This window comes from Eschrichtius robustus, chromosome 12 (assembly GCF_028021215.1).
Source record: "Eschrichtius robustus isolate mEscRob2 chromosome 12, mEscRob2.pri, whole genome shotgun sequence".
NCBI lineage: Eukaryota > Metazoa > Chordata > Mammalia > Artiodactyla > Eschrichtiidae > Eschrichtius > Eschrichtius robustus.
This window is the reverse complement of record NC_090835.1, coordinates 12,390,420-12,409,174: the sequence shown is the minus strand read 5'-3', so window position 1 is coordinate 12,409,174 and position 18,755 is coordinate 12,390,420. Positions and strand designations below refer to the sequence as shown.

At 38.7% G+C, this 18,755-nt stretch overlaps 1 protein-coding gene across 1 annotated transcript in view; it reads left to right on the top strand.

Annotated features, from left to right (window-relative positions):
• The window catches only part of LRRN1 (leucine rich repeat neuronal 1), a 34,999-nt gene extending 24,007 nt beyond the window's left edge, over nt 1–10,992 (top strand). The window contains exon 2 of the mRNA XM_068558837.1: nt 8,286–10,992. Coding sequence (XP_068414938.1) covers nt 8,565–10,715 — 2,151 coding nt within the window. The 5' untranslated portion in view covers nt 8,286–8,564 and the 3' untranslated portion in view covers nt 10,716–10,992. The remainder of the gene's footprint in view (nt 1–8,285) is intronic.
• Nucleotides 10,993–18,755: the final 7,763 nt, after the last annotated feature.

Sequence of the window (18,755 nt, the reverse complement as noted above, 5' to 3'; positions counted from 1 at the left end):
AATGTAATGGTTTTTTAAAAAGCACTAAACAGGTTTTCTTCAGAGCAAAGAGTCACACCATAATATACTGTTTCTAATTATAGGTTTTCATATATGGAGTATTTGCCAATAATATTTGAAAATTGATATCTAATTATCAGATCCTCCCATTAGCTCCGCATTATTGGTGATAATGGTTGTTTATGGTGATATTTAAATAATTCAGAGGTGTCAGACTGGCCACACGCCATAAAAGGCCTCAGAAAGCAGATTTTTTTAGCTTGTACAGTTATAAACATCCATGGATGCCTCTTGGAGTGCATGCACACTCTCCAGCTTTTTACATGATCACTACTTCCTTCTGTGTTCAACTCAACTGACTTGACCTACCTGGCCCCTGAAGGCACTGCAGTTTGAGATCGTTGGCATAATCAAACACCATGCCTCTACAACAATTTAAGAATCAAAAAAGGGAAACAAATGGGGAAAGAAGAGAGGGAGGTAAGAGGAAGAAGAGAAGGCAGGAGGAAGGATTACCTCTCTGAAAATGGTTGGAAGTATAGTTTTCATGACATGGGAGAATGGGCTAAGATGACTTCCCGAGGTTCATGTTGGTCTAGGAAGCTGTGACTGTCTCTCCTCTCAACCCACTTACTGTAAGACAAATAAAATAGGACACAAAGTTACTGGACTTGCTCAAGGTCACCTAGAAAGTCTGTGGTGAAGCCAAAACTAAGAATCCTTTCCCTGGCGTCCTCATCCTGTTGCTCGGCCCACTCACACACTGCTGCACTGTTTGCTGATGAATAATGTGGGCTCTCAGGAACAGTTCCTTATGCAAAAGAGCCTCAGCAAGCTCCATTAATGTCCTTGCGAGGGGATGCACTTCACTGTTTTCTTCATGCATTATGGAGACGACTATAGCTCCTCCTCCCATACGCACCCTCCACCTGCGATCACTAACACACACTACGGGGTGCTTCACTTTGGATAATGTGTGAACAAGGAACTTAATTTTGGAAAATGGAGAAAGAAATCTAAAAGTCAGGAAGGGTCAGGGGCCAAACGAAAGTCCAAGAAACTAGTGTCTTTAAAAAAAGTCCATGCAGATTCAGCATTCAGAATGCATTTGCAAGACCTTCTTTCCTGCTCAAGGGAAATAAAATATACCCTCCATAAAGAAATCTCTGTAATCTCTCTCTCTCTCTCTGGCTCTACCTACACTAGTCATCTACATTGTTAGAAGGTCTCCGGCCAGGCCCTTTTCAGGACTTGCAGTTGCTAATACCACAAAGGGCACCCTCTACTGATTTCCACTACCCTTTCATCCTCAGTGCCCATAAAGAGACTCAGATTCAATATGAGACATCAAACCTGTAAATAATAATAGCTAACATCTGTTGAGTACTTGCTATGTGCCAGGCCCTCAACCAAAAGCTCTGTGTTTAACATCTCATTCTACTTCTCTTAACCACCCTTGGCAAAGAAGGTTTTATGATGTCCATTTTCTAAAAAAAGGGAAATAGACTTAGAAATCTTCAATAACTTGCCCAAGATCACAGAGCTGAATTTGAAACCAGGTATGTCTCTCCAGAAGCCACACTCTTAACTCTATGCCAAATTCCTGTTTCAGAAAGCTTAACAACCTTGTGAGTCTAACAATCAGCCACTTGTACCTGCAGTAGAAGTCAAGGTGGCCTTCAGACCCGGGGGGATTCCCTCTGGGAGGTCAATCCATCGAGTGAAGTCTGGCTGTACCTTAGCCCCCCACGCAAGCCCCCACCCACACCAGGAGAGTGGATACAGGGATAATTTGTATTGAGACAATCATTGTTTATAACCAGAGGAAAGCTTACTTGAACAAAAATCCCATTTCTCCATTATTCAAGCCATTCCCAAAAGAAGACATGCAAATCTGAATGCGGCATTAGCCCTGGATCTTTTGGGGACCAACAGAGCTAAAAGACTGATTTTTCTGAACATTATGAACATGGTGTGAATTTGGCCACCAAAGAAACTTTGCATAAAAGCACATGTCCTCTGAAGGCATTTTCTTCATATTTTAGGAGATCAAAATTTTAGTTCCTCATTGCTGTGACTAATAATGTCTCTGAGATGATGTTAATTTCCATGTGGGGAGTTTGTGTTTCATAATTTGCTTGCCTGCATCAGGTTTTAATTTAGCCCCCGTGTAATATTTGGTCTCTGGATTTCTAACACTATTAATTCCAATAATACTGATTGAAAATATAATGGAAATGGTAAATAATAGTTTAGAAATAATTAGAAAAAATAACTCTTTTCTAAGTACCTGTTATGCCCGAGAGTCGTAAAGAGATTTGCTTATTCATTACCTCCCAAAAGCCCTGCAGGGTGAGAATGAAATTTAACGGCAAACTTGATGAGGTTCCAGAGATTCAAACAAGGATTTGAGGTCTCAGTCTGCACTGGACTCTTCCCCAGATTCTGGGCTGAATACTTTCACATAGAGTATTTTATTTAGTGTTCATAGTTTTCATATATGAAGTATGTATAATAAGCCTTAATTTAAGCCATAGAAACTGAGACACAAAGAATGTATGTAGTTCATACAAGGTAACACTTCTATTGAGTAAGTGAAGAACTTGGACTCTGAGTCCAGATCGCTTGATTCCCCCAGGACAGAGTTCTTTCTATAAGTTGAGCGCTATTTGGATTTAGTATACCTAGAATTCACATAATCGTCATGTTACTGTGATTGCTTATTTCTTTCGCTCAACTCCCTAAGAACTTAATGAATGAGGATCCTAGCCCAAATTCCTATCAACTATTGTGATTTTGTTAAACTAACATCCCATCTGACATGATTCCATGGGAGAAATGGGGGTCAGTGCCAACTTCACGGATGGTGATGACCATGCAGTCCATTTCCTTTGGAATTTTATATTCAGAGCAGAGTGTTCCAAACATACATTGTTAGAAAAAGAAGCATCAAATTTAATTATATAGTTGTTTGTGGGCCTCTTTGAAAGGCATCCCTTGCCATTTCTGGGCCTTTAAAGCCATGGTTTGTTATTTAAGGGATTGTTTCTTTAAACTGCCAGACTTGTTTGTGGAAGACATTTTCTTCTCACATTTGACCAACTTAGTTCAGTCAGCCCTAGAACAAAGCAATTTTACTTTTAAAAAGATCTATGCCAGCTATTTTTTATTTGTTGCAGAATTTAAGATCTTAATTTGTATGTGGGTGATAAAAGTTGGCTCGTATTATAATTAATTTACTTCATTATAATGAAAAGCCCTAACATTAAATCTACCATCTTCCTTTTTTTTTTAATATAAATTTATTTATTTATTTATTTATTTTTGGCTGTGTTGGGTCTTCGTCTCTGTGCGAGGGCTTCCTCCAGTTGCGGCGAGCGGGGGCCACTCTTCATTGCGGCGCGCGGGCCTCCCACCATCGCGGCCTCTCTTGTTGCGGAGCACAGGCTCCAGACGCGCAGGCTCAGTAGTTGTGGCTCACGGGCCCAGCCGCTCCGCGGCATGTGGGATCCTCCCAGGCCAGGGCTCGAACCCGTGTCCCCTGCACTGGCAGGCAGACTCTCAACCACTGTGCCACCAGGGAAGCCCCCATCTTCTATTTTTAAGTGTGTAGTTAAGTAGTGTTAAAATATATTCACATTGCTGTACAACAGATCTCTCAAACTTTTTCATCTTGCAGAACTGATACTCTACCCATTAAAATCTAATCCTCTCTTTTCCCTCCCTACAACCCTTAGCAACCACCTCTCTGCTTTCTCTTTCTATGAATTTGACTATTTTAAATAATTCATATGAGTGGAATCAATACAGTATTTTGTCTTTTTGTGACCAGCTTATTTCATCTAGTGTAATGTCCTCAGGGTTCACCCATATTGTAGATATGACAGGATTTCCTTCTTTTTCAAAGCTGCATAATATCCCACTTTATATATATGCCATGTTTTCTTTTTCCATTCACCCATCAGTGGACATCTGGGTTTCTTCCACCTCTTGCCATTGTGAATGATACTGCAATTTACATTGGTGTGCACATATTTCTTTGAGATCCTGCTTTGAATTCTTTTGAATACATACCCAGAAGTGGGACTGCTGGATCATATGGTAATTCTATTTCTAATTTTTTGAGGAACACTCCATACTGTTTTCCATAATGGCTGCACCATTTTACATTCCAACCAGTAGTGCACAAGAGTTCTAATTTCTTCACATCCTCACCAAAATTTGTTATTTTCTGTTCTTTTGACAGCAGCTATCCTCTTGGGGCCCAACTTCATTCTTTTGCACGTGGATATCCAACACCATTTGTTGAACAGACTATCCTTTCCTCATTGTGTAGTCTTGGCACGCTTGTCAAAGATCATCTAATCATATACGGAACAGTTTATTTCTGGGCTCTCTGTTCCATTGGTCTATATGTCTATCTTTGGTTATTATTACTTGTAGTATGTTTTTTGGGGTTTTTTTAAAGATTTTTTTGATGTGGACCATTTTTAAAGTCTTTATTGAATTTGTTATAATACTGTTTCTGTTCCATGTTTTGGTTTTTTGGCCATGAGGCATGTGGGATCTTAGCTCCCCGACCAGGCATCAAACCCATACCCCCTGCATTGGAAGGCGAAGTCTCAACCACTGGACCACCAGGGAAGTCCCACTTGTAGTATGTTTTGAAATCAGGAAGTGTGAGGCCTCCATCTGTGTTCTTTGTTTTCAAGACTTTTGGTTATTCAGGGTTCCTTGAGATTCTATATGCATTTTAAGATTTTTTTCTATTTCTGCAAATTATTGCCATTGAGATTTTGATAGGGATTGAATTGAATCTGTAGATTATTTGGGGTAGATAGACATTTTAACAATATTAAATCTTCTAATCCACGAACATGGAATGTCTTTCCATTTATTTGTATCTTCTTTTATTTCTTTTAGCAATGTTTTGTAGCTTTCAGTGTACAGGTCTTTCACCTCCTTGGTTGAGTTTATTCCTAAGTGTTTTATTCTTCTTGATGCTATTGTAGGTGGGATTCTTTCCTTAATTTCATTTTTAGATGGTTCATTGTTAATGTACTGAAACACAACTGATTTTGTGTTCTGAAACTTTCCTTAAATTGTTCATTAGTTTTAACAGTTTGGAGTTTTTTTGCATGGCATCTTTAGGGCTTTCTACATACAAGATCATATCATCTGCAAACAGGGACAGTTTTACATCTTCCCTTCCAATTTGGATGCCTTTTATTTCTTTCCCTTATCTAACTGCTCTGGCTAGGAGTTCTAACATTAAGTTAAATAGGAGAGGCTAGAGTAGCAATCCTTGCATGGTTCCCGATTTTAGAGGAAAAACTTATACTCTTTCACTACTGAGTCTGATTTTGACTGTGGGCTTTTCATATAGGGCTTTTATTATGTTGAGGCAGTTTTCTTTTATTCTTAGTTTGTTGAGTGTTTTTATCATGAAAGGGCGCTGAATTTTGTCAAATGCTTTTTCTGCATCAACTGAGATGATCTTGTGGGTTTTGTCATTCGTTCTGTTAATATGGTGTCTTACAATGGTTGATTTTCATATATTGAATCGTCTTTACATTTGAGGTATGAATCCAACTTAGTCATGGTGTATAATCATTTTAAAGTGTCATTGAATTCAGTTTGCTAGTATTTTGTTCAGGAATTTTGCATCAGTATTCATCAGATATTGGTCTGTAGTTTTCTTCTCTTGTTGCGATAATGGATTTACTTTTAAACACTGTTAGTGAATAGCTCCTGAGATATAACCTAAGTTTTAAACGTATAAAATGGTATAGGGGCTCTGAAGCTTTGTTCTATATATAATTTCACGCTCAAAAGTAAGTCTGGGAAAAAATGCTAAAGAGAATTTACAATGTTATACAAATAGAAACATCTTAAACACCTCCTTTTGTGTTAAGGAAGTTTCATTCTCTACTCCCAAAGGAGCCAAATGCAGGTTTGAGAAAGGAAAATGTCTTCCCTCTGTGTTTGACATGACAGCTGACATTCTGAGCTTGTGTGGTTTGTTTGTGTGTTTAAAGAGGTGTGTATGTGTGTCAAAGAGAATTTTGAATATTTCAATATAACCTCAAGTCATATAACTTAAACTAAAATGGAGGCATTACTCATGACAATATTCAAAGTATAGCCCCATAAAATATATTTTTTAATAGTAACAGATTGCTTTGGGAGTCTCACATGACTTATTAATACATATTTTACTTCCTGCTGTTTTCTTCAATTCAGTCAAAACAGAAAAATTAGTTGAAATTCCGTCTCAGTTATGAAAGGTAGATTTTATTCTCCTGGTTTTCTATTTTGAATTACAATTAAGGAATAACCTGTGGCAGAAATGTTCTTAACTGAACATTTATTGTGACTACTGTCCCTGTTTTAGGATTACTCTAAATGGAAACAAAAGAGTGGAATAAACTTGTGGAGTTAATAATATTTGGCAAATGCTATTCTCTGAGGTATGTTTTTATTTTATGGAATTTCTTGATAAAAGTCAAAATCAGATAGTGTTAAATATTGAAAAGTTTTGCATGTCCATGGTATATGGTAAACTATCCAGATCAGGGGGTAGGAGAATGTCAGCGTGTTTCTCCCCACAGAGAAGAGCAAGGATCCAGCATTACGCAACACATACGCTTCCTTCTCCCACTTCTGATTTGCCACATCTGGACTGGATGGTTTTTTAAAACTCCATCTTGTTAGCTGGTAACTTGGTTTGTGTATTTTGTAAAACAAACCAAAAAATGTAGAATTTTTCATTCTGTCTACTAAAATATAACAAATACAGAACTTTAGGACTGGCTGTTTGTAGTATTATACTTCTTGGTCCATCACAGGATAACTGTGTTGTGCAAAGTATGAAGGTAGTAATAGTAGCAAATATGAATTGAGAGCTTGCTGTGTGTTGAACACTAGGGCTTCAAATATATTATATGCTCTATTTTATTGAATCCTTACAGTAATCTTACGAAGATAAAGAAAACACTAGTCACTTAAGTTCCTTCTGCTCAAAGCTGAAGTGCATTATAACAAGACAAGTGAAAGGAAATACATATCTCTACTTTCCATATCTTAGCAAGTGACTAGAGTAGTCTTGGGAAAGCAAGACAGACACTGAATCCATAATGGCTTTTTACACCTGAATGGAATCCAGAAAACTAGCAGCATTAGCTACTATATGATGTTTACAAGCAGGTGAGCAGTACATATTTGACCTCAGAAGACCTTATCAAAGTCAACAGATGATAGCTAAATAAAATCAAATATCTCCAGCTTTCCTTCTTTTACTTATCCTCCAATAACCACTTACATAGCTAAAATTAAATAGATGAGAGATATAAGAAGATGATAATAAATACAATTAACCTTTATAAGAATTTAATATCTGCCAGGCACTACACTAAGAGCTTTACATAGATTCTTTTAATTCTCTTAGTAATCCTATAAGAGAGATACTTTTATGACCAACCCTATTTTATGGTTGAAGGAGCTGAGGCTTTAAAAGGTTCCCATGAGACATTCCCATGAGATTGATGAAATCATGCATGTGAGATTATATATATACATGTATAAGTGTATTTGTATTTTTAATGAAGACCAGTAGTGTGGTGGAATAGAGTCCTTTTACAATTTCATTCAGTCAAGATCAGATATGGCTATGAGAATACAAGAAAAACTGATATTTTTCTTTTGTAGTTCTGTTAGATTAATTTTTTGCATAAGAATAATTAAGCTAGATCAGGTTTGGCTGAATATTTCTACAGAATGTACCATTTGGAAAAGAAAAATTCCTAAAAACAAATGAAGTATTAATTAAAATATAAATAACTAAAAATGAACTTTGAATCTTTAATAAACTGGCTTTCATGTTTTGCTTTCATGAGGAATTACCTTTTGATTTTTTTGGAGCCATGAATATATGTAGTTTCTAAGTCACCTTTGTTTTTAAAGAAATGATATCTGTGGGCTTTTCTAAGTGTTTCTATTATGTGTGTGTGTGTGTGAATGGGTGTGTAAGTGCAATGTGTGTTTAATGTTTTTACCCAGTAATACAAGCGGTCCCAATTTAATTGTAAATGTGAAGGAACACTAAAACTAGTTTACTAAGTGTAATAATATATTAAAAGTATTCTACAGTTTAAAAGCTTTAGTTACTTTGAACATTGTTACTAGATTTATAAGTGATTATGCCTTTTTAGTAGACAAAAGAAAAGCTATAATGTATTAGAAAGTATATGGAATAAACATAATATTTGTCCTAATCTAATTTTCAGGCACATCTCCAGACTTTGATTTGGCTGAAATAACTTATGCCACAGAGCTGTGCGCATGCCTGGAATTGAGAGACACAGGTAAAAGACTCCAAATTGTTTCCTGCCTTTCAAAAACTCCAGGAAACCATCCCTTCAGACTCTGGCATTCTACACATCTCAACAGAGACTTTGCTTGAATGTTTACATTTTCTGCTTACTGTCCTTCATACCACTATACAGTGTTCACCTTTTGTTAAAACTAAACAATTATCAGGAGTTGAGCTTGCTCAGCAAGCCAGCATGGCTAGGATGAGCTTTGCTTTAGCAGCTTGCCGAATGGTGCTGAGCTTGCTAATGACTTCATTAACTGGGTCTTCCCTACAAAATAGTGAGTGTCCACAACTTTGTGTATGTGAAATTAGGCCCTGGTTTACCCCGCAGTCAACATACAGAGAAGCCACCACCGTCGATTGCAATGATCTCCGCTTAACAAGGATTCCCAGCAACCTTTCTAGTGATACTCAAGTGCTTCTCCTACAGAGCAATAACATCGCAAAGACCGTGGATGAGCTTCAGCAGCTTTTCAACCTGACTGAGCTAGATTTCTCCCAAAACAACTTTACAAATATTAAGGAGGTAGGGCTGGCAAACCTGACCCAGCTCACTACTCTGCATTTGGAGGAAAATCAGATTACGGAAATGAATGATTATTGTCTGCAAGATCTCAGCAACCTTCAAGAACTCTACATCAACCATAACCAGATTAGCACTATTTCTGCTAATGCTTTTTCAGGCTTAAAAAATCTTTTAAGGCTCCACCTAAACTCCAACAGATTGAAAGTGATTGATAGCCGCTGGTTTGATTCAACACCCAACCTGGAAATTCTCATGATTGGGGAAAACCCCGTGATTGGAATTCTGGATATGAACTTCAAACCCCTCTCAAATTTGAGAAGCTTAGTTTTGGCAGGAATGTATCTCACTGATATTCCTGGAAATGCCTTGGTGGGCTTGGATAGCCTAGAGAGCCTGTCCTTTTATGATAACAAACTGGTCAAAGTCCCTCAACTTGCCCTGCAAAAAGTTCCAAATTTGAAATTCTTAGACCTCAACAAAAACCCCATCCACAAAATCCAGGAAGGGGACTTCAAAAATATGCTCCGGTTAAAAGAGCTGGGAATCAACAATATGGGGGAACTTGTCTCTGTGGACCGCTACGCCCTGGATAACTTGCCTGAACTCACAAAGTTAGAAGCCACCAACAACCCCAAATTATCTTACATCCACCGCTTGGCTTTTCGAAGTGTCCCTGCCCTAGAAAGCTTGATGTTGAACAACAATGCCTTGAATGCCGTTTACCAGAAGACAGTAGAATCCCTTCCTAATCTGCGTGAGATCAGTATCCACAGCAATCCCCTGAGGTGTGACTGTGTTATCCACTGGATTAATTCCAACAAGACAAACATCCGCTTCATGGAGCCCTTATCCATGTTCTGTGCCATGCCGCCTGAATATAGAGGGCAGCAGGTGAAGGAAGTTTTAATTCAGGATTCAGGTGAACAGTGCCTCCCAATGATATCTCATGACACATTCCCAAATCATTTAAACATGGATACTGGCACAACAGTTTTCCTAGACTGTCGGGCCATGGCCGAGCCAGAACCTGAAATTTACTGGGTCACTCCCCTTGGAAATAAGATAACTGTGGAAACGCTTTCAGATAAATACAAACTAAGTAGTGAAGGTACATTGGAAATATCTAACATACAAACTGAAGACTCAGGAAGATACACCTGTGTTGCCCAGAATGTTGAAGGGGCAGACACTCGAGTGGTGACAGTTAAGGTTAATGGAACCCTTCTGGATGGTACCCAGGTGCTGAAAATATATGTCAAGCAGACAGAATCTCATTCCATTTTAGTGTCCTGGAAAGTTAATTCCAATGTCATGACGTCAAACTTAAAATGGTCATCTGCCACCATGAAGATTGACAATCCCCACATAACATATACTGCCAGGGTCCCGGTAGATGTTCACGAATACAACCTAACACACCTGCAGCCTTCCACAGATTATGAAGTGTGTCTCACAGTGTCCAATATTCATCAGCAGACTCAAAAGTCATGTGTTAATGTCACAACCAAAAATGCTGCCTTCGCGCTGGACATTTCTGATCAAGAAACCAGTACGGCCCTTGCTGCAGTTATGGGGTCCATGTTTGCCGTCATTAGCCTTGCATCCATTGCTGTGTACATTGCCAAAAGATTTAAGAGGAAAAACTACCACCATTCATTAAAAAAGTATATGCAAAAAACCTCTTCAATCCCACTAAATGAGCTGTACCCACCACTCATTAACCTCTGGGAAGGTGACAGCGAGAAAGACAAAGATGGTACTGCAGACACCAAGCCAACCCAAGTTGACACATCCAGAAGCTATTACATGTGGTAACTCAGTGGATATTTTGCTTCTGGTAGTAAGGAGCACAAAGACGTTTTTGCTTTATTCTGCAAAAGTAACAAGTTGAAGACTTTTGTATTTTTGACTTTGCTAGTTTGTGGCAGAGTGGAGAGGATGGGTGGATATTTCAAATTTTTTTAGTATAGCGTATCGCAAGGGTTTGACACAGCTGGCAGCGTCTCTAGGCTTCCAGTTTGTGTTTGGTTTTTATTCTCATCATTATTATGATTATGATTATTATTTTGTTTTAGTTGTGCTAAACTCAATAATGCTGTTCTAACTAAATGCTAAATAAAATGATTAATGACAGGTTGGGGTTCCCCTGTGCTTTTACCAGTAGCATGACCCCTTCTTCTGAAGCCATGAGCAGACAGTACCATGTCCTCCAAAAAGCTCACACACAGTTGTGAAGCAGCATTGAACTTTTTGTAGCAATGTGGTCTACAGACTTTTAACTGGAGAAGCTAAGGCTAGACTTGTTACCTTTGTTGAATGATGTTAGTTGACTGTACTGTAATGTTGTATCAACTGAACTGAATGTTTGCTTTTGAACAACGACTTTTTTTTTTTTTTGTAATAGTTAAAAGGCTTAGAACAAGCTAACAGGCAATAGAAATATGTATATCAGATTTTTTAATGTAACAAACTACATGTTAATTGTTACCTTATTCTTTTTATCTTTAGTAGACACTTTTAAAAGACAATAATTTTGTGTTTAACTCACCAACATGTGGTGTATAATGAAGACAGAACTATATAATAAATTAGTTTTGTTCTGATTTTTTAGAACACTTGCAATAATGTATCATTTATAGTTCTTGCTAGTTGCAGTGGTGATATTTTTCACATTCCCAAAAACCACCAAAATAAATTACCTATATAGCATGTTGCTTTTTAAAACGAGGCCCTAAAAAGTTTTGAATTCTTTTTCTAAGTGAAGAAATAAATATTTTAATGAAGATATTTTAATGAATAGGATTTCTATATTTTCAATATTACTGACCAGACCTAATGGAAGGAAAATTTCATTTGAAGAAAAAAGGTATATTACTGTATCCCATGTATAGCTAAACGTGGTAAAAGAGATATATACATTGGATATGTCACATTCCTTTTCTGTAAGGGTCTTGTTAAAATTTGATTTTTTTTAGTAGTATAATATTCCCCATCAAAGTCGAAAACATGCTGCTATGTAATATTCCAAAATTTATTACATGTTATTCCTCTTTTAACAGCTGTCATTATGCCTAGATCCATATTAGCCCACATATCAGTGGGAAAATATCTGCTGAGACAAGTAAATGATTAATAGAAAACACAACAACTTCTCTACAGTTGGCATTTTTCATCCAAATAATATACAGAAACAGTTTTTGCAGAATTAAGTGTTTCACGGGTAATGTGTGTGAAATTTAGAACAGAAGGAACTAGATTAAGGTAGGATCCCAGTTCCACAAAGTGGGGGAGGGGGAAGATTTAAAGGTATAGGTGGAGGAAAAAGGACCCACTTGAAAATGCAGGTTGATAAAGCAGAGAAATTTTTTTTAAAGGCTGCTCTAGCTGGCACCTGCTTCCACAGACATGCTATCACACCAGGAACGATGAAATTGTAAAAAGGGACTGAGAGCAAGCAGGTGCCAGCTGAGCAAAAGCAAGGAAAAGGGAGAAAGAAAGTGCAGGCAAGGAAGGATGAAGGATTTCTTTCTTTGTAAAATTCCTTGTTTCATGAATCACTTAGGAAAAAAATCATCACCTTCCTTCCCATTTCTAAGGTGGAGAAAAGAACTTCAAATGCTGAAGCAAGTAAGCTGCACAGAAAAACAATGAGTGTCTGAACCAGGAGTATCTTCTTCCACAGCCTACATCTGTTGTCAGAAAAACCTAGGCCCAGGGAAGAATTGTAACTTGCCCCGGTCAGACTCCTGCCCATTGAGAACTCTGCCGTCCATCTGTTGCTCTGGGTCCAGCAGCCTTCTAGGTTGCTGTGCAGAGCTTATCTTTTTCAGTTCTCAACAACTGTTGGTGCTCTTGCTCCAAAAATGCACTATATCCTCAAGTTCTCATTTATTCAGGACATATTTTAGCACAAGGGCAGAGCAGAGGGTCAGGAAAGCTTCTACATTGTGGGTACTGCCGAGTACATGTGGGAAACATCGAGAATTAGAGATGCCTTGGATGCAACCTTGGGCAGGGGTCGGGGTGGGGGGGGTGGGTTTCCTGTTGGGGATTCTTGTCTTCAAATATCTACAGAGAGTAGTGGACCATCCAAGAAAAACAGTGAAAGGGGAAGGGCACCGAAGCATTAGGCCCAGAGCAGGGAGGAGGCATTGTTTATCCCATAAAGCAATGATTTGAACCTGGCACATAATCAACACTCAAATATTAGTGGAATAAATGAAAACAAAAACCAAAAACACAACCATTTCTCTATTCTGGATATATAGCAATCACCAGGAAATCCAAGTGTTTTTTTGCCAACTACCTTTTGCCAGGCCACTTTGGGGGGAAAAATATCCCTTTTATTCCTCCTCCAATAAAATATTCGAGCTTCTTTTTCCTTGTCCGTGCTACTTGGTTTGGTCTTCAGTTGATAGAAAGCAAAATGGCATAGTACTTTTTTTTCCCTAGTCAAGTATTTCCTCATTTGTACTTAATTTAATTTGGTAAGTTCGACAGCGAGTAAAATTAGACATCAAACTAGGTCCTGATTGGTAATGGAGGTTATGTCACCTTTACCAATGAAGTGACTATTATAGGTCACTTTCTAATTTCATATTTTCCCTTTTGCTTCGGGCTGCCCTCAGGGCATATAATGTATCTCTAACCTGATTTTACAAAGTTATTTTTGGATCAGCTTCTTAAAACAGGCATTCCTAAATTTGCCTGTTTAATGAGAAACTGAACTGATGCCATGAATATAAAAACAAATGCAATGTTTGATTATCAAATTTTCTAATTTGGCTGTGTGATTGGCAAAAAGGAGTCATCTCCATTCTTTCACAAACAAACAATACCAAAGTCCATTATTTTCTCTCATGTGGTTTTCTATTCATTCATTCATTTATTTGCCAAGGACACCTCAATCAGTCCTTTACTTGGTGTTTGGTTCCTCTCTCTGTATTCATCTTCCAGGGCATTTTCTTTTCTTCATTACTGGAAAAAAACATTACCCATCCCTAACACTTTGCCGGGAAAACCATATTTTCTGCCCTTCTATTCACTGATAAGGGGATTTTAACTATTTCTGATGCATTCTGACTACAACTGAAAATGCTTTCTTCACGTCAGTTCTTTCACTCTCACCCTGCTTGCAAATAGAGTTTTTTTATTATTATTCATAAGGGATTACTTGGACGAAACATGTTTCTTAAAAGATGAATTTGAGAGTCATCATCCATCCAGAGCTCTGGAATGACCTTGGCATAGAATCCCTGCAGGACTTGATCTAATCTGGTGTGGGCATGATTTCTCAGTCCTCCCCCCCACCCCCCTTTGCAGTGATACCAGCACCAGCTCCTTCTCTCTGTACTCCAAGTCAGGAACTTAGGGTATATGGTAAGGATAAGGAGATGGCAAGGGAACTCATTATTTTTGTACCTGCTGGTTCAGCATTGCCCAGCACACGTTAACAGAACTAAATGGGTTTCTTGTATTGTAGAATTCCTCAGAGACTTGATGGTACTGATATTAATTACATAGCATTTCCCAGAGCCGTTTGACCATTAGTATATTTCAGGCTACTATTCTGTACTACAGACCCTGAGAAACTGAGGATTTAATTTAATCTCCAAAACAGTCCTGATAAATTGGCTATGATTCTTCGCAATTTACAGAAAAGGCAACCAAGGCCCATAGGAGTAATCATTTGGTGACACCGTACAGTTGTGTAAGTGGGTGACCATGATGGGGCCCTTCACTTCCAGTTTCCTCTCCATCCATCCAGCACCCTTCTAAGGTGGAGGTGGGAGTATCTATAGAAGGTGAGAGGCTGGAGGTCACAGGGCACCTGGGGAAAGCAGAGTAAGTACATACAGGAGAACTCATGGGAGATAACACTGAAAAGTTTCTCTATGTCTTAATGTTCTTCTCTCTTCCCCTTTAAAGATTTATGTGCTGGGAATTTCTAAACTACCCATCAAAACTGTGTTCACATCAGGCTAAATTTTAATTCTAACCTTCAGTTCTCCTATACTCTCCTCTCTGTTACCTGCTCAGGAAATTTGAAAGATTTTGTGGAGGAAATTCCAAGCTCATTCTTTCCTTAACAGTAAATCATGGAAGGCGTATGTAAAATTAGTAACAAACTCAATGTTTAGCTCCAAAGCTTAAAGGGGGAAATGTGAAATTCATATAACTGGGCAGTTGCAAGGGTGTATATATGACATACCTGGAAACAAATGGCTTTTGTACAATCACCAAGTTTGTGGAGTTGGTGGGATATTTTTATTCAGGGATCTCTCTGTTCCCCAGAAAAAAATTCTATCCAGAGGCTGTAAGATATTAAAAGGATGTCTTTCTTTTTTTTTTTTAATAAATGTGATAGCCCTCCTGACATACTCCAATTTTGTCAGTTACATGCCACTTAATATGAAGCAAAACCAGTTTCACTCACTTCATGAAAGTAGCTCTGGGTGCAGAGTGGGTCAGACCATGCAGTCCTCTCCTTTCCACCTTGCCTCCCTCCCTCTCTCCCATAAGATTAAACTGACAAGGTAAATTTCAGCCTGGGCTCTTGACAAAATGGTCATGAATTCCTTATAGGGGGGCTGCCCTGAATTACGTAGCATTTTAATGCATCAGTCCGCACCTCAGCCTGTCTTACTAATATAAACAAGACAGGGTGGTCCTGGAGGGAAGAAAAACATATTTACAGTGGTGACTTATGAAAGAAAAAGGAGGGAGAAACATTTTTTGTGTACATAGCCCTCTGCTAGGAACTTCACATAGATCATTTACATTTAATCCTTTTAATTGACCCTCCTCCCCCAGGGAGTGGGTACAGGGCAGGTACCATTGTTCCTCCATTCGAGCGGAGAAAAATGAATACTCAGCCTCAGAGATGCAAGCAATTTACCTGAAATCACACAGCTTGTAAAAGGCAGAACTTAAACCTGAGGTCTATATGCATAAAACTTATTGTTTTTCCATTATAAAATGGTCTGCAGGCTAAATCTGGACCAGGAGTGTAGCACACAGAGCCCAAAAGCCAATCTGGCACTTGAGATAGAAGGAAAAATGGAGCAAAGAGAGGCACTGCCCAGAAGTGAGGACTCAGAGTACAGGGGTCTAATTTAAGACCCAAACCTGAGATCAATATACGGAAACAATAGTAAGCCAGAGAGAGGAAAAAGTAAAGGATTATTTGTGATAACAAATACATACAAGCAAATGGAAGACACTGAAGTTGAAGAAGAAAAAACTGTTTAAAAAAAAGGGGAGGGTAGTCTGGGTAGGGGTGGAACTCAGAGTATGGTTATTTTTATGAAACAGGTATATCCTCATTTTTTTACATGGAGAAACTGAGCCTCAGTTCATCAGTCTTAATTTGAAGTCAAATCTTGAAGCCAAGATTTCAACCCTGGCTGTCAGACTCTAAGGCCCAAGACTAACCACTAAACTGTTTTGTAGCTAAAAGGCACCCAGAGGACTGGGCTGGCCATCTCATTTGCTTGATTGATTTAGTTCTTCCCTGAGAGTGAGAAGCAAGAAAAAGGGTAGGTTTCATGACCTTGTGAGGATCTTACAAGGACCTTCCTACAAAAGGTGTATAAACGTGGGATTAATGCCACAGGCTTTGGTAGGGAGAAAAATTCTGCCTCAGTTTTTTTCTTTTGTAACCATTAAGGTCAGCCTCACATTTTAATCATTTCTCTGACCTGTTTTACACCACATCACCCAGAGCAAAGACTTGTTCTGGTGCTCAGTGTAATCTAAACTTTCCTGTAAGTCATTCCAGGGGACCAGTGTGTGTTTATGGCGGGGTTGGCGGGGGGGGGGGGGGGGGGGGGGGCGGAGGCGAGGGAGGTTTTCAGGGAGGATAAACTCCCTGGGGTACCTTTAAGTGAAGAGTTTTATGCCATATCTTTGTGATCTCAATAGCCCTTCATTTTAAAGTATATTACTTTCTATCTTATAAGAAGCAAATTGGTTTAAATACCTCCTACTCTACCGATAAAACTATGAAAAAAAGGCCACTATGAATATTAACTAAAAATGTATGCTCCTGTATTATTTTTCCTCTTGTTAGAATATCACACATAACAATGCTCTATTTCACCAAATTTTATTCTAACTGGCTTAGGTGTACCCCTGCCATCATAAGATAGTTCCTATCTGCCATTCATTTTTAAATGGTATTATTTTTCTTCGATTATGGCACTAACATATGTTTACTATAGACAATCTGGAGAAAAATAGTAAGAAAAAATAGTGTTTATCAAAATAACCAAGTGAGATTTTGGTGTACTTTCTTCTAGTCCTTTTTCCCTCTGTGTGTATATTTATATATGTATATATACAATAATTATAAAAATATACATATTTATGAATATAGAATTAGAATCCTGGTATATATGGTTTTGTACACTGGTTTTTATTTTCTTCATGCAAAAAATAAGCATCTTCTCATATTATTTATTAAATTCTCTTGGAAAGCATGTTGTTAAAGTCTGTATAATCATATGGGTATCTAGTGATTGAAAAATTCCTTCCTTTGGGGGCAATTTACCTCTACTACATCAAGCACTAGGGGCATAAAAATAAGCATCCCATGCCCATGCTCTCCAGTGCACAGTCACAAAGAAAGATGAACATCCACATAAGTGATCACCCAGTATGAGAGCTGCCACCAAGAGGATGAAATCGTGGCATGAAAGCACAGGAAAAAGAACCCTGGTCAGCTGGGCAGCTCAAACTTCAAATCTTACTACATAAGCTCAGAATTAAAAGATGAGGTGAGGGACTTCCCTGGTGGCGCAGTGGTTAAGAATCTGCCTGCCAATGCAGGCAATACGGGTTCGAGCCCTGGTCCAGGAAGAGCCCACATGCCGCGGAGCAACTAAGCCCGTGCACCACAACTACTGAGCCTGCGCTCTAGAGCCCACGTGCCACAACTACTGAGCCTGCACGCTTAGAGCCCGTTCTCCTCAACAAAAGAAGCCACCACAATGAGAAGCCCGCGCACCGCAACAAAGAGTAGCCCCCTCTCGCCACAACCAGAGAAAGACTGCGCAGCAACGAAGACTCAACACAGCCAAAAATAAATAAATAAATATATAAATTTATATTTAAAAAAAATGATGAGGTGAGCATTCAAGGAGCTAACATTCAGAGGGAGGGCGTTCTGGGTGAAAGAAGCAAATCCCCATGATCACAGAGCTTCCAATGACATGGAAGAAGTCTTCTCAGAGGAGCTGGGGATTCTGGAGGCATTCTGGCGATGAGGAAAGGGCTACTAAAAATACAGAGTAACTAAATAGGAAGCTGAGGCAGGAGGAAAGTTTTTGTGCAGAGATGAGAAGGTGAGGCTGAGTAATACAAGGGGGCTATGGGCCTCAGAAGGAGCTTTGCTCCCAATTTAATTTCTTTTAGCCATTCCACATAATCCCTGGAGGACTGCCTTCCTGGTGAGATAAGAGAAGCTTGCAAGAGCAACTTGATAAACCTCCCAAGCCCCGAGGCTTCAACGTGGAATCTCAACTGCAAAAATACATAAAACCCAAGCATTAAACAAATGAGAGATTGCCCTAATTGCATATGTCTACCCATCAGTGGCCAGCAGTTAGTTCAGGTTTCCTTTGGTGATTGTGGTGTCAAGGAAATAGGAAGCGTGTGTTTGGAAGATGGAAACTGATTATGTGAGATCTTAAAGCACAAAAATTCTCTGTTCAACTTGCTCCTTACCCACTAAATACAAATATTTCTGGTTCTCTTGTTTAGAAAAAAACCTGATTTTTTAACGTAACAAACTAGGCCTTGGGCTGGGAATAGCAATAAAGAACAAGCCATACTTTGACACATCTACCTCCAGAC